The sequence below is a fragment of the Phodopus roborovskii genome, unplaced genomic scaffold (assembly GCF_943737965.1).
Source record: "Phodopus roborovskii unplaced genomic scaffold, PHOROB, whole genome shotgun sequence".
Taxonomy (NCBI): Eukaryota; Metazoa; Chordata; class Mammalia; order Rodentia; family Cricetidae; genus Phodopus; species Phodopus roborovskii.
Genome location: NW_026125537.1, coordinates 2,218,143 through 2,233,990, shown reverse-complemented (window position 1 = coordinate 2,233,990; position 15,848 = coordinate 2,218,143). Strand labels below are relative to the sequence as shown.

At 39.9% G+C, this 15,848-nt stretch overlaps 1 protein-coding gene across 2 annotated transcripts in view; it reads left to right on the top strand.

The window, feature by feature from the left end:
• Nucleotides 1–15,329, top strand: part of Appl1 (adaptor protein, phosphotyrosine interacting with PH domain and leucine zipper 1) — a 54,053-nt gene extending 38,724 nt beyond the window's left edge. For both annotated transcript variants that reach the window (XM_051176739.1, XM_051176740.1), the window contains 6 exons: nt 7,777–7,951; nt 8,046–8,082; nt 8,645–8,791; nt 9,939–9,989; nt 10,397–10,486; nt 11,919–15,329. In XM_051176739.1, coding sequence (XP_051032696.1) covers nt 7,777–7,951; nt 8,046–8,082; nt 8,645–8,791; nt 9,939–9,989; nt 10,397–10,486; nt 11,919–12,062 — 644 coding nt within the window. In that variant the 3' untranslated portion in view covers nt 12,063–15,329. The remainder of the gene's footprint in view (nt 1–7,776; nt 7,952–8,045; nt 8,083–8,644; nt 8,792–9,938; nt 9,990–10,396; nt 10,487–11,918) is intronic.
• Nucleotides 15,330–15,848: the final 519 nt, after the last annotated feature.

Sequence of the window (15,848 nt, the reverse complement as noted above, 5' to 3'; positions counted from 1 at the left end):
TACTCCAAAATCTTCTGGTCTTCAAAGCCTTCAAAGGCCATAAGAACAGCTTGAGAAATCATCTGTTAATTCTGATGGGCTTTCTTTTGTATTTTTTCCCCCCTCTTGCAGCTTTCAGTACACCTTCTTGTAAGGCTTTCCCTTGAATTTTCTAGTTGGCTTACTGTTGCGAGCCCCTGCTGGTCAGAGGTTGCAGTCTATGGCTTGGCAGCTTTCTCTGAACTGGGCAACAAGGAGGACCTCCCCTGTTCCGTATCAGTGAGGCTTCCTACTCTCTATCTGACCTTATTTGGAGAATGTCTTTAGGCTTAGATGCCTGACTTACTCTAGTGTGACCCTTGACACAGTTCCCTGCAAAAGTTTTTCTCCTGCTGCCCATATGGCATTTAGACATTGTGCTGGGAGCTTTATGATAGGAATATGCTGTTTAATGCAAATTAGGCAATACCCTAGCCACTATTCCCATCCTTTGTATCTCCTCTCACTTTGAAGTAAAGTTAAGCTGTAACCCTGAAGCAGTCTCCTGGGAGGCTGTCTGTTTTACTCACTGGTGGGACAAGGCTTTGCCTGTTGCTTCTGTTCTCTTGGCCCTCATGGTCCCGTGGCCAACAGACCCTGGGGAACCTCAGCTTTTTGGGCTTTTGAGGTCCATCCTCATTTTAGCTCAAGTCCTCTTCAATGTTTCTATCTCTTTATTGAATTCTGTTCTCAAGGGCTGGATTATCTTCATTTCCACCAGCCTTACGTTTGTTTTTTTGTAGACATCACTCAGCTGTTTGTTCTCAAGATATTTCTCTTTAATCTCACTGAGCTCTTTCTTTGTGTCTTCTTAAACTGTTTTAATTATTTGATGAAGTTTATGACTGTTCTTTTATATTCTGTGTCTTGGGTTTGACCTAGGTAATTGTCATTGGCAAACATTTCCACAGTACTGGTAGGTTTTTTCTTTTTTGTTTTTTTTTTCCCCCCGAGACTCATGGGTATTTATTTTATGCTTTAGGCTGCAATCTAGTATTATTCCATTCATTACATCCCACAAACTGTTTTGTCTCTGGCCCTTCAGCTGGCTCCTGTGACTTTTTTTTTTAACATACCGACCCCAGTTCCCTCTCCCTCCCTCTTTCCCTCTCTCCCCATCTCACGTGCCCCCCAACCACCCTCCCCTCCCCACCCTCACCAACTCCACATGTAGGGTGATGCCATCCAGGAGAGGTCATCTAAATCTGTCATATCATTTGAAGTAGGGACTAGGACTTCTCTCCTGTCTCTAGGTTAAGGGAGTTATCCCTCCATGGGGGATGTCCGCAAGGACCTTTTGTACACCAGGAATACATCCTGGTTCCACTGTCTGAGGTCCCTTAGACTGCTCAGGCCTTCTAGCTGAGACCCATGTTCAGGGGGCCTGAGTCAGTCCCATGCTGGATTTCCAGCTATCAGTCTGGGGGCCCGTTAGCTCCTCCTTGTTAGGTCAGCGGTCTCTGTGCGTTTCTGCTCCATGGTCTTGTCCTCCCTCTCTGCATCTGGATTCTAGTTCAGTTCAGTGTTTAGTTGTGGGTGTTTGCTTCTGTTTCCAACAGGTACTAGATGAGGGCTCCATGATGGTGGATAAGTTAGTTGTTGATCTTATTATCAAGGAAGGGCATTTATAGTAGCATTTCCACTGTTGCTCAAATTGTTAGTTGGAGTCAGTCCTGTAGGTCTCTGGACATTTCAGTTTTCTCTTCAATCCTATAATGGCTCCCTCTTTTATGTTCTCTCTCTCTCTGGCTCTATCTCTTTCTCTCTCTCCCCCTCCCCCCTCTCTCCCTCTCTTCTGTCTTCTATTCCTCCCCTGACTCAATCTTCCTAGTCCCACGTGCTTTCTCTCCTCCCCTTCTCTTTCTCCTAGTTCCCTCTCCACTCACTGTCCCCCCCCCCCCCACACACACACTCCCCATGTGCTCTGGAGAACTTGTCCCTTTCCCTTTCTGTGAGCGACTTTGTATGAATCTCTTAGAATACACCTTGTATCCTAGTTCCTCTGGTGGTGTGAATTACAGGCTGGTGATCCTTTGCTCTAGGTCTAAAATTCATATATGAGCAGGTACATACCATGTTCCTCTTTTTGTGACTGGGTTACCTCTTTCAGGATGGTTTCTTCAGGTTCTATCCACTTCCCTGCGAATTTCAAGATTCCATTGTTTTTTTCTGCAGAGTAGTATTCCATAATGTAGATGTGCCACATCTTCTTTATCCATTCTTCAATTGAGGGGCATCTAGGTTGCTTCCAGGTTCTTGCTATTACAAATAATGCTGCTATGAACATAGTTGAGCACATGTCTTTGTTGCATGGATGTGGATCATTTGGGTATATGCCTAAGAAGGGGATTTCTGGGTCCTGTGGTAAACTGATTCCCATTTTCCTGAGGAACCACCATACTGATCCAGGGATGAAGTCTACTTGGTCATGATGGATGATTTCTCTAATGTATTCTTGGATTTGTTTTGCCAGTATTTCATTGAGTATTTTTGCATCAATGTTCAAGAGGGATATTGTTGTGTCTTTGTGTGGCTTGGGTGCCAAGGTGATTGTGGCCTCGTAAAAAGAGTCTGGTAATGAACCTTCTGTTTCTATTGTGTGGAACAATTTGAGGAGCATTGGTATTAGCTCTTCCTTGATTTTCTGGTAGAATTTTGCACTGAAGCCATCTGGTCCTGGGCTTTTTTGGTTGTAAAGCTTATTAGATGACTGCTTCTATTTTGTTAGGGATTATAGGTCTATTTAAGTTGTTTGTCTGTTCTTGATTTAATTTTGGTAAGTGATAGTTATCCAGAAATTTGTCCATTTCCTTTTAATTTTCAAAGTATGACCTGAAAATTGTCTGGACTTCCTCTGTGTTCATTGTTATGTTCCACTTTTCGTTTCTGATTTTGTTAATTTGCAAGTTCTCTCTCTGCCTTTTTGTTAGTTTGGATAAAGGTTTGTCTATCTTGTTGATTTTCTTGAAAAACCAACTTTTTGTTGCATTGATTTTTTTTTTTTAATTTTGTATTGTTTTCTTGGTTTCTATTTTATTGATTTCATTCAGCCCTCAAATTGCTTATCTCCTGGTGTCTAGTCCTCAGGGTGAGTTTGCTTCTTTTTGTTCTAAAGCTGTTATTCAGTTGTGCTGTTAATTCTCTAATGTGACCATCCTGTTTTCTTCATATGGGCACTTAGTGCAATGAACTTCCCTTGTAACACTGCTTTCAAGGTGTCCCATAAGTTCGGGTATGTTGTGTCCTCATTCTCATTGAATATTAGAAAGTCCTTAATTTCTTTCTTTATTTCTTCTTTGATCCAGGTTTGGTGCAATTGTACATTGTTCAGTTTCCATGAGTTTCCAGGTTTTCTGCTATTTGTGTTGTTGTTGAATTCCAATTTTAAAGCATGGTGGTCTGATAAGATACAGGGGACTATTCCTATTCTCTTGTATCAGTTGAGGTTTGTTATGTCACCTAGTATGTGGACGATATTAGAGAATGTTCCATGTGGAGCCGAGAAGAACATATATTCTTTTGTGTTTGGATGGAATGTTCTATAGATGTCTGTTAAACCCAATTGAGACATAATTTCTGTGAGTTCTTTTGTTTCTTTGTTAAGTTTCTGACTGGTGGTCCTGTCTAGTGGTGAGAGTGGTGTGTTGAAGTCTCCCACTATGAGTGTGTGAGGGTTTATGTGAGCTTTGAGTTTTAGTAGTGTTTCTTTTACAAGTGTGGGTGCCTTTGTATTTGGGGCATAGATGTTCAGAACTGAGACTTTGTGCTGATGGATTTCTCCTGCAATGAATACGAAATTACTATTTCCAGCATTCCTTGGGTTTGTGTTGCCTTTGTTTTCTCTATTTCAGTTTTCAAGTCTTGAACCATTTCCTTCTCCTGCTTAATTGTTTTTTCTTGGCTTTCTGTACTTTCTTTGCTTTCCTTAAGGAATTTGTTCATTTCTTCCACTTTGTTTGTTTTTTCCTCCATTTCTTAAGGGATTTTCTCACATCTTCTTTGAGGGCCTCTATCATTTTTATGACGGTAATTTTTAAGTCGTTCCCTTCTGCTTCCTCTGCTTTGTTGTGTTCCATTCTAGTTGGTGTAGATTCCCTAGATTCTGGTGTCATGCTTGTCTTTCTGTTGTTAGGTGTTTTCTTGTATTGCCGACTTCCCATAGCTTCTTCCAGTAGGTGTTGGTGGGGTCTCCCCCCCTCTCTATGGTACTTCCCCAGTGGGCTTATGTGGGTCAGAGGTTCAGTATCTGTAGCTCTGGGTGGTCTAAGCTCTATAGGAGGTCTCTCCACAGACAGGGACACAGGGATGGGGTCAGGGCTGGATCCAGTAGAACATGCCACTAATCAATGGCTCTAGCCAATGGCTGGCGGAAGAGGACAAAGGCTGAGCTGAAACTTGGGAAGTTTCTGCAGGATAGTCTGATCTCACTGGAAAGTGGCACTCTCCAGCTGAGGCCTCTTTCTTTAGCAGAGGCCCTGCTTTCAGGGTCAAGGATCTTGCCGGTGGGAACTCCCAGTTTTCAAGTCTTGAACCGTTTCCTTCACCTGCTTAATTGTTTTTTTCTTGGCTTTCCATACTTTTTAAGAGAAATTTGTTCATTTCTTCCAATTTTTTGTTTGTTTTTTCTTCTACTTCTTTAAGGGATTTTCTCACATCATCTTTGTCATTTTTATGACAATAATTTTTAAGTCGTTCTGTTCTGATTCATCTGCTTTGGGGTGTTCAGGTCTAGTTGGTGTGGCGTCCCTAGATTCTGGTGGTGTTGTGCTTGTCTTTCTATTGTTAGGTGTTTTCTTGTATTGCCATCTTCCTATCACTTCTTCCAGTAGGTGTAGGTGGGGTCTCCTCCCTCCCTCCCTCCCTCTCTCTCTCTCTCTCTCTCCCTCCCTCCCTCCCTCTCCTTCCCCCCCCCCCCGTACTCCCCAGTTGGGTTTAGGTGGGTCAGAGGTTCGATGTCTGTAGCTCTGGGTGATCCAAGCTGTCTAGGAGGTCTCTCCTTATGCAGGGGCCCGGTCATGGGGGTCAAAGATCAGGCTTCGGCAGAAGACCGGCTATGGGGGTCAAAGATCCCGAAGGCTTATGACTCAGGATGTTCCGTGTGCCGATAGGTGGATTTAGCCTGGGCCAGGCACTCTCCAGCTGAGGCCTCTTTAGTAGAGGCTGGGTGATGGAGGTCAAGATTCCAGCCCACGGTGGCTCAGGAGGGGCCCAGAACTCCTGTAGAGGACTGGTGGTGGGGGTCAGAAACCAGGCAGGTGGGGATTCTGGGTGATAACCAAGTGAATAGGCAGGTCTAGTGTGCTCAGAACAGTTCTAGGAAGTTCCTGAAGGAGGCAGGATTGTTGGCTCCACCCTCTGTCCCAGTGCTCAACCAGAGTGGTGGGACAGTGGGCAGGGTAGGGCACAGGGTAGGGGGAGGGCAGGCTCTTGATGGGGGTGGGTGGGTGTGTATCAGAGCACTAGGAGCACTCTGGATGGGGACAGGGGGAGCCAGATCTGGGGCCAATCCAGGGAGTTCTCAGGGAATGGTGTGTGTGTGTGTGTGAGAGAGAGAGAGAGAGAGAGAGAGAGAGAGAGAGAGAGAGGGAGGGAGGGAGGGAGGGAGGGAGGGAGGGAGAGAGAGATAGATTCCACCCAAATTGGTCCCAGACTCACCTTTAGCAGAGGCCTGGTGATGGGGGGGGGGGTCAAAGACAATGGGGTTCAAAGACTAGGCTGAGACTCAGTATGTTTCCCCACCGATAGGCGGATCTAGCTGAGGCCTCTTTAGCAGAGGCCCGGTGATGGGGGTCAAGGATCCAGCCTTTGGGGTCCCCGTGGAGATGGGGGACCTTTGGGAGAGGTCCAGAACTCCAGTAGAGGACCGGCAGTGGGGGTCAGAGACCAGGCAGGTGGGGTTTCTGCACTGGTAGGTTTTGAAGAGGAAATACTGGCTTGATCTTTTCATATTGTTCATATTCTTGAAATAATATTTGGGCATATGGATTTCTTTTCCTAGTTTTATGACTAGTATGGACAGAGCAAGTTGGGACATAAGAAAGGATGTACAGGTGGGTTAGGCCTAAAGATGAGAAATGGCTTAGGTGGAAGGAAGTTGAGTGAACAGAGTGGACTGGGCTGGTGTATAGCATGTGTTTTCTGGTCCAACCCTGGAGTGTAGAGGGATGTGGTGTGAGAGGCTCTTGTGGGTTAAAGGTAGCAAAGCAGGACTTAGTGGAATCCTAAAGGTTGGTTGAGGCCAAATTAGGCTGGGGCACTTGACATGGGACCTGGGTGTGTTGGGTGGCAGAAGGGTGTGTTCGGTTTTCCAGTGCCTTTTCTTTTCTTTCTTTCTTTCTCTCCTTTTTTTTTAAAGACAGTTCTCAAGTAACTAGGCTACCTTCAAACTCACTATGTAGCCAAGGATGACTTGCCTCTCCTTCCCAAGTACTAGAATTACATGCATGTTCCAGCATACCCAGCCAGTCGCTGGGTTTGTTGTTGATTTATTGTGTGTATTGTGGTATATATAAATGTGCACGTATGTGGTGTGTGTGCGCACGTGCGTGTGTGTGCGTGCCTTTGTAGGCCAAGGGTCTGCATTGAGTATCTCCCTCTATCCTTTTTCACCTATTTTTTGAGACATGGCTCCTTCACTGAATCTTGAGCTTGTTGGCCAGCAATTCCCTCTGTGTCCCTCACTTATGTTCCTAATCCCTAGAGTTACAGACACCCACTGTCACAGCTGTTCTTGCAGTTAGCTTTTTGTGGGTGCTCTGGATCCAAACACAGGTCCTCATGCTTTTGTAGCTAATACTTAACACACAATATACTGAGTCATTATCCCTAGCCCCATCAGCTCTCAGTCAGTCATCCCCTCCCCCCCCCCTCCTTCTTTCCTTGGTTTCTATGTCACAGAGTACTGGTTGCTTGGAGCTCATTCTGAAAACCAGGCTGGGCTCTAGCTCAGAGATATCTATTCACTTGCTTCTGCCTCTTAAGTACTGAGGTTAAAGGCATGTACCACCACCACACCTGGCTGCAGCTACTTTTCTTAAATATAATTTTGAACTTACAGTAAAGTTATAGGAATAGTATAAAGAATTATATTCATCTAGAACCATATCTTAGTTTCTAGTGTTATGAAAAGACACCATGACCATGACAACTCTTACATAGTATTTAATAGAGGCTGGCTTACAGTTCAGAGGTGTAGTCTATTGTCCTCAGCAGGAAGCATGGCAGCATGCAGGCAGTCAATGGTGATGGAGAAGGAACTGAGAGTTCTATAGGCAGCAGGAAGAGTGAGCCACTGGGCCTGGCTTGAGTTTCTGAAACATCAAAGCTCACCTGCAGTGACACACTTCCTCCAACAAGGTCACAGTACTACAACAAGGCACACCTCCAAAAATGCCACTCCCTGTGAGCCTATGAGGGCCATTTTCAGTCAGACTACCACAGATCATATCACTGTAACATTATATTTTGCTGATTGAAACTGAGACCTTAATTTTCCTTTAACTTGAATACTGACTGTAGTGTTAAAGGTTATTTCAAAATTCCTCCTTTAGGTTTTATTTTTCTTTGGTAAACCTTGCAGTATATTCTTTTGGAAAGGAACTACAGGGTTTAAAATTACATAAATACTTAAGCAGAATGCATACACTTGTAGTACTAGCAGCCAGGATGCTATAAAGCAGGATAATTGTGAGTTTAAGGCTAACCTGTGCTGAGAAACCAAAGACATCTGTCACCATAATGTACCATGTTCTATTACAGACTCTATTCTTCATCAGCTATTTATTGTGCGATTCCTTGGTTCAATGGAGGTAAAATCAGATGGCCATCCAGATGTTGTTTATGAAACAATGCGCCAGATCTTAGCAGCTCGGGCCATCCATAACATCTTTCGTATGACAGAATCACACTTATTAGTCACTTGTGACTGTTTGAAGTAAGTAGTAACCCTCTCCAAACAAACTTACAGGAAAAATGATTTTTTTAATTCAGCCTAATTAAAAAATTATCCAAATTCTTAATTATTATAGGTTAATTGATCCGCAGACCCAAGTTACAAGGCTCACAGTGAGTTCTATGTGATTAAAGCTTTAAGTATCTTTTGTTCATATATACATTTTATAGTTTGATAATAATCTGGTCCTTATCTCCTAATATGACAATACCAATTAAGATTGGTTTTTAGGCTGTAGTTACATATATAGACAGCCCTAAAAATTTACTAAGCACTATATAACTTAAGGATTCAACACATTTTGGTTGAATTTTTTTTTTATCCCTAGAGAGTTTATTTGCCAAACAAATTAGCAGTAGAAATCAAAACATGAACATAATTGAGTTTATTTTATAGTGTATCTTTTTATTTAATCATTTACTAAGTAGAAAGTTTCTGTAGTTAAATTTGTATTGGCAAATATGTTATTGAGTAAAACTCAATATTTATTAATCACTTTTTGGTAATGTCTATGCCAAATACAGCATTATTTGTTTCTAGATGATTATTCCATTGAAAATTTGTCTTTAAAATTCTATTTATAATATTTTTAGAATTTATCATGAGTTTTTATCATCCGAATGCTGCTGTAATGATTTGGAAGATCTCATGTTTATTTATGGTGTTTTGTGGCAGTTTCCATTAGCATGTGTAGTTTTGTATGCTACACACCAGGAAAATAAACGCCTTTTTGGATTTGTTCTTCGGACATCAGGCGGAAGAAGTGAAAGTAGTTTGTCATCAGTCTGCTACATATTTGAATCAAACAATGAAGGGGAAAAGGTACCTGCCTTTCAGAATGTTTACTTTATAAAATACCTATCAGAGTCACAGTTTTACCCTAAAATTTCTGGAGAAAGCTCTCAGGTTATGCCTCGTGCAGCTGAGCTGCATCATGAAAGCATGTGCTCTGACTATGTCAGCTTCTGTAGACTATTGATAGCTAGCTCAGCCTTCTGTCTCGTTAACTCACCCTGGGAATAGTGGGTTAGTATATATTCCTATAGTCATTTTTAAGTGTTACTAGTTTACATCAATATCATCATCATTCTTTGGGTGATTTATTATATCAGTAATGATGCTTTAAAATTTTAAGTTTTTTGTATTTATGAGAACTTCATACATCAATCTCCTCTCCCTCTCCCCTTTCCAACTCCTCCTTTGTTCCCCCATGACTTAATTATTATTGGTGTGTGTGTATGTGTGTATAAACCATACTGAGTCCTTTTAGTGTTTCTTTTATATGCATGTGTTTTGGGCTAACCACTTAGAATTGGATAGCCTATTGGGGCTTGTCCCTGGACAAAACAGATTCTTCTTCTCTCAGCAGCCATTGGTTGTCTGTAGCTCTTGGGTAAGGCCTTGTGAAATTTCCTCCATTTACATTGGCATGTCAATCATTGTCAATTTTCAGGTCTTGTTAGGCTACTATGTTGTTGAGATTTCATGGATATTATCTTCCCTGTCATGTCTAGAAGACACTATTTCACAGCAGATGTTCTGGTTTTCTGGCTCTTAGTCTTTTCAACTCTCTCTTACATGATTTTCCCTTAGCCTTAGGTATAGGGGTATCAATTAGGCCTGACCACTCTACAGCCACTCACTGTCTACATTTTGAGCAGTTGTAGATCTCTGCAGTAGTCTCCATCAGTAATGAGTTTGATATAACAAGAAGTAGGATGGGCAGGGAAAGCCAGCAGCAGAAGCACATAGATTCTGAAGAAAACATGGTGAAATTGTTTTGGTTGAAATATCTTTAAGTAAATTCTTATTTAAACTTGTATGTTTTCTTATTAAAAAACTAGATTATTTATTATTATTATTATTATTATTATTATTATTATTATTAAACTAGATATGTCATCCATTTGGGATTTGAGAATTTTAGTGTAATAGAAAAGTATCTGAGGTCTGTCTTTTCTCCTTTTAGATTTGTGATTCTGTTGGATTGGCAAAACAGATAGCACTGCATGCTGAACTGGTAAGAATCAGAGCCACTTAATTTCCAAGGATGTTCTAGGTTAAAGCAGTATAATAAAAGCTCTTTCATACTAGCAAGTAAGTAAAATTGTTTTGCTAAATGAGAGTAACAGTAGATGCTATTGCTCGTATAGCATTTAGAATCTGGGACCAGATGGTGGTGGCACACACCTTTAGTCCCAGCACTTGGGAGGCAGAAGTAGGTGGATCTTTGTGACTTAGAGGCCAGCCTGGTCTACAGAGTGAGTTCCAGGACAGCCAGGGCTACATAGATAAACCCTTGGAAAACTATTGGTGTGCTTTATATAAAAATACTGAAAAGTTACAAAGCCCATATTAATTGAAATGTATATAATTTAAATTACTTTCTATTTAACATGTTTGTTTTATTTGTCTACCCCCTTTTAGGATCGTAGGGCATCAGAAAAACAAAAAGAAATAGAGAGAGTAAAAGAGAAACAACAGAAAGAACTCAGCAAGCAAAAACAGATCGAGAAGGTATCTGTTCCGTTATGTGGTACTGATGATAAATAATTCAGCACTGTGACTTTCAGACTTTAGTTTCCAAATGGAAGTCCATTTATTTTTTCTTGTTCGGCCACCTCATAACTAGATGATTCATTGCACAGCAAAAAAGGGTTGACATCTGAATTGCATAGTAGCTGCCATGAAATACAGTTTTCTGTTAAAGAAACATGCTAGAATTTTCATATACCAATAATAGACTTAATTGTCTTGCTGAAAGCCACATTTTATTTTAAGCATCATCAAGAATCAGCAAGAGTGTCATATTCATATACGTACCATATAATACACACACATACATACAAATACACACACTCATGCACACAGCATTCAGCACAGTTTGGTTGGTCCTGGAAACCAGATTGGGGTGACAAGGGAATAAATAAAGGACAGACACTGACGAAAAGATGTACACATGCACAGAAAAGCTGGGATGGAATGCTCTTTCTGATGGAGTGGCACCTACTACCACACAACAACCCCAACTCAGAGTTACTTATGTACAGCTCTTGTGGAGGGAGGGGTCAGCAGTCTGTGGGTCTCTGGAGGGAGCAGTCTCAGGTTGTAGTCATTCCTAAGGTAGGAGGAGGGAAGGGGAAACTGAGGTTGCTAGTTTTTGCACACTCAGCATCTGCATACAGACCAGAAGGTAGCTTTGCCAGTTCCCATGGGTTTGAGACATTGCAGTCCTTGACAAGGCTGTGCTCATGTCAGTAATACACATTCACTCAGGGCTTCTTCCATTCCCCCACAGCACACTTTTTAATTTTTTTGTGTAGTAAGGATCAAACTTGCCTAATTAAAAGTACACAGTTTTCAGATCCAAAACTTGATTAGCTGATCCAACAAGGGATTGTAGGATCCTGTTAAGGGTGGTGGCATCAATGATAAAAAAACAGAGAAAGTAACTGGGGAATATGTATGCAAAGAGACCAGTAAGAACTGGAAATGAGTTGGATGTAGGTAGGGCTGAGAAGAGAAAATGCAAAGACAGCACCGAGATACATTTTAACTGAGGGAAAGTAACCCCTGGAGAGGAGTGGGGAATAGGATGTGGACTACAACGTAACTTTCTGACTATGAGAGTCTTGCATAGTGGGTAATGAGATATGAGGATGGAACTTGGTTATGAGCCATAGAACGAGAAAGGGAGGATAAAATTGTGAACTTTTTTTTTAGATGTTTGCTTTTATGGAGTTATTCATACTATGCCAAAATTCACCCTGTTGTCTCCCATTTGTTGAATATGGCTTTTCTTTTCATCAGATTGCCAGAATTATGCATGTGACAGGATTGGAGTGTCCCTCAAATACAGTAAAAGTACATAGAAAATTAGTTTAGAAAACTGTAGTTTTCCATTTGGCTACTGACAGTTAACTTAGTTTCTTTTTTATCTTTCCACCAGGACTTGGAAGAACAGAGTCGGTTGATAGCTGCTTCCAGTAGACCAAACCAGGCTGGTAGTGAGGGCCAGCTTGTCCTTAGCAGTAGCCAATCAGAGGAGAGTGATTTGGGAGAAGAAGGCAAAAAAAGAGAATCAGAAGCATAAACAGCATAAGCTTGCTTTTGCTTCTTGACTGATTTTCCCTGTCCCCTGGAATGTGGCACAAGGTAACCAAGTTAAAAGACCAAGGAGGAGACTAAGCTTTATATTTGCTTGTTTCAGCTTCATTTAAAAAAGACTATATATAATATTGCACATATCCCCTTAAAAATAAAATACTATGCATTATCATCAAATTCTGCTTACCTAAGTAAGACCTGCTTACTTTCCTGTAGTAGATTGCTGAGGAATCACACTTGCTCAAGATATTTTTCTTTGAAATTCTGAGTGCTTTTTATCACGCACTATAATTGACTGTCTCCATAAGAAATCATTTATTCTTCAGATTCTGACATCGCATGTGCTCTTTCCCTTTCTTTAGGAATGTCTTGTTGGTAGTGAGGGAGTGTTCAACCGAATGAGCTTAAAACCCTTTGTATGGAGAATCCTACAGGTTTGCAAATATCCTAACAATATTAAGTATGCATGCAGTAGGATTTGTATGAAATCACTAGGGCAGTGGCACACGGTGCTGTTGATTTCGGGGCATTTTCTGGGCTTGCTCCATGTCTCTGATGGCAGTATATCATGGCAGGAGGAAAGAAAAAGTGTCTGTTGGCGTTTGATACAGTTCTTGGCATTTTGTCACCATCTTCTCAGTTCTAAGGTAGGGACTTTACTTATTGCTGCAGAGCAGTAAGGGTTAGAATAAAATTTCAGAATTTATTGAAAGATTTTTGTTGTTGTTCAAGCATTTTATATTAGCATTGACATGTAAAGGAAGTGTTGTGGAGTGATACATTATATTTTCTGTATTGTGAAATAATTTTTATTGATAAGTGACATTTCAAAAGATGTTCTATAACATTTATGTTTATTGCTTAGAATAAAAAATGTGCAGTTTTGTTTAGAGAACATAATCTTTTAAATTTCAGACTGATAATATCAGTATTTTCATAATCTCCCATTTTGATAATGAATTGAATTCCTACTTTATATCCTCAAAAGGCAAATAACTAATTTATGAGTGTAGAATAATTTGTACTAATTGTTGTAAATACTTTTACTTTTCAAATGAGTAAAAGCTCTAATTCCATGAAAGACTAAGAGGAACTGGACACCTCATTCATATAGTGTAGGACCAAGGAAGGAGTCAGCCTGCTACCAAGGTTGACATGCCCTACAGTTTATCTTCTGTCAAAACTCTTTCTTCACTCAGATTTTAATCTTTGTTTATAGATTTTATTTTCATGTGTTCTAACATATATATACATATATATGTTAAATATATTGAATAAAGAGGTTAATCACTAATTTCACAAGTAATTTTCTCTTAGTTCTGAGTTAGAAGTGGCTTCTGTTTTAGTTTTCAGAATATAGCTCAGTTTCACACTGTATAAATACAGTTTTCTGTAGTAATGAGATTCTCATATACATACAAACATACATACATACATACATACATACATACATATGAGATCATGATAACTATTTTTATCCGTGTGCCAAATGGGAGTAATGGTTATTTAATACTCTTTAAAGTCTTATGTTACCTAAATATACAGTTAATAGGTAGCAATTTATGGAGTACATTGGGTTAAAAGTATATTTTGTGCTTTTAAAGGGAATGCTTTTGTATTAGTATTTCCTTCTTGTTAAACTAGAAATTTCTGTGGTCAGCACTTGATTAAGACTTTAAGATTGGTAAGGTTTCTGGGTTTTGTTGTTGGTCTTGTTTTTGTTGTTTGTTTGATTTTGGCAGTGCTGGGGATCAAACCCAGGTTCTCACACATGCTAAGCAAGCCCTCTACCACTGAGCTGCAGCCCTATCTCAAGTTTTCAGTTTGTGAGGTCTTTTCTTGATGTAAGATGTCCTGCAGCTTCAGGGGAAATCTGTTGTTTTACAGTAAGAGTGCTCATCATCCGGAGACAGTTTTACTTGCTGCTGCTTTGCATCGAAGCAAAATGCTGCTATTTGGATAAAAATTCAGGCCAGGGGTGAGGGTTTTTTAATTCTTTTAAGTCATGTTTCATAGGAATTCCCACAGTTGCTGTCTTGTCACAGGTCAGAAAAGAATATACTCCAATGCCCAGGACATATCCTGAGTGGATTACAGTTTCAGATGATTTAGCTTCTGTTCTGTCACTATTAAACTGTATGGGATTCTGCACATCAGCTTTAATCAGCTCTCTTGCTTAAAGAAGACTGCCTGTGAGCTTCTTCCCAAACATTAGTGCTGATCTTCTTCTGGTGTACTGTCCTCCAAAATCTCTCCCAGCATTTTAGAAATTAACAAAATGTCTTTAAAAAGGAAAAGAAATTTAGCCTATCTAATTCTACTGAGCACTGTTACCTATATTGACAATTCTTGCATAATTGTGGTAATAAATTCAACAGAAAATCACTTATTTCTCTATCCTTGCTAGAAACTTGCTATGGACTGAAATTGTCCTTTGAACAGAGTCCCTGAACCCCTGAAACTAATTTTGTTGTTGCCATGTATTTAATGATTACTTGGTGTTTAATTTCAAAAGAATTCCTAGCTCCACAGTGTTGGGATGAGGAAGTTGTCATTATTTTTGAGAAAAGGATAGTACGATGTACATAACAGTGTAGGTAACATGATTTTGTGTGGTGGATGCTCACAAGCTACTACAGGAATCAGACTATTTACAATTTGAACTGACAGTGCTGGCGCACCCTGAGAGCTGCGATATTACAAAATTTTCTGGCATCTGAATGAAACAAAAATACTGATTTGCTTTTGATTACAAGTCTGAGCATTCAGATTATTCTTTAAATATTAAACACACCAGTGTATATAACAAGCAAGCTTTTCATCTTGTTTTTTTTTTATCAAGTTTGAATTATTTCTCTTTAAGATTTTTTTTTTCTACATTAATAACAGCTTTGAAGCTAGAACCATGCTGGACTTTTAACCAGTCTCTGGCTACACTTGTAAGTAACTGACTTCAGTTAATATGAATACTGGGGATTAAGTGATAATAATTGTGCAAGACTGCTTTGTACATTTTGTGATTTTTGTAACTAAGTAAATTGATTAACCCTGTTTCACTGATAATATTAACCAACTGTTCAGTGTACAATTAAAAATCATGCAGCATCTCTCTTTAAAATTGGATTTGTGATCATGGTATAGCTTGTAGGGCAGAGAACTTATTTTTTCATTTGTCAAAGTAGGTATTTGCTGACAAGGCTTCAAGAAATTGGAATTTTTAAAATGTGTAATAAAGTCCATAATTTTATACAGATTTTATGTATGAAATATGTTTCTCCAAGTAATTTCTGATGTTTTTAGTCTGGGGCTAGAGAGGTAGCTCAGCAGTCAAGAGCACATGTTCTTCTTCCAGAAGCCCAAGTTCAGTTCCCAGCACCCACATCAGATGGCTCACATTTTCCTGCAACTTTAGCTGATCTGACAGTTCTTCTAACATCAATGGGCATTGTGCTCACATGTTCATAACCCCACGCAGACACAAGTACATACATATAATTAAAATACTGAGACAAATCTATTTTAACACTTGGACCCACCACAGCCAAAATGGGGGTGGGGAAAGTGACTTACCAAGAAAAGGTTGACTTTTTATTGCAAAGGAAAGAGACTTCAATAATTAATTACTCCAGTAAGTTTTTTTTTTTTTTTTTTTATGATGTATGCTTTATGCTGTTATCCTACTTGAAGAAATCCCTCTAGTTAAACTGGCGGGTTGTTTGCTCCAGCTTAAGTAGCTTGGACCTGTAGTTTTAATACTAATGTATTTATTCCA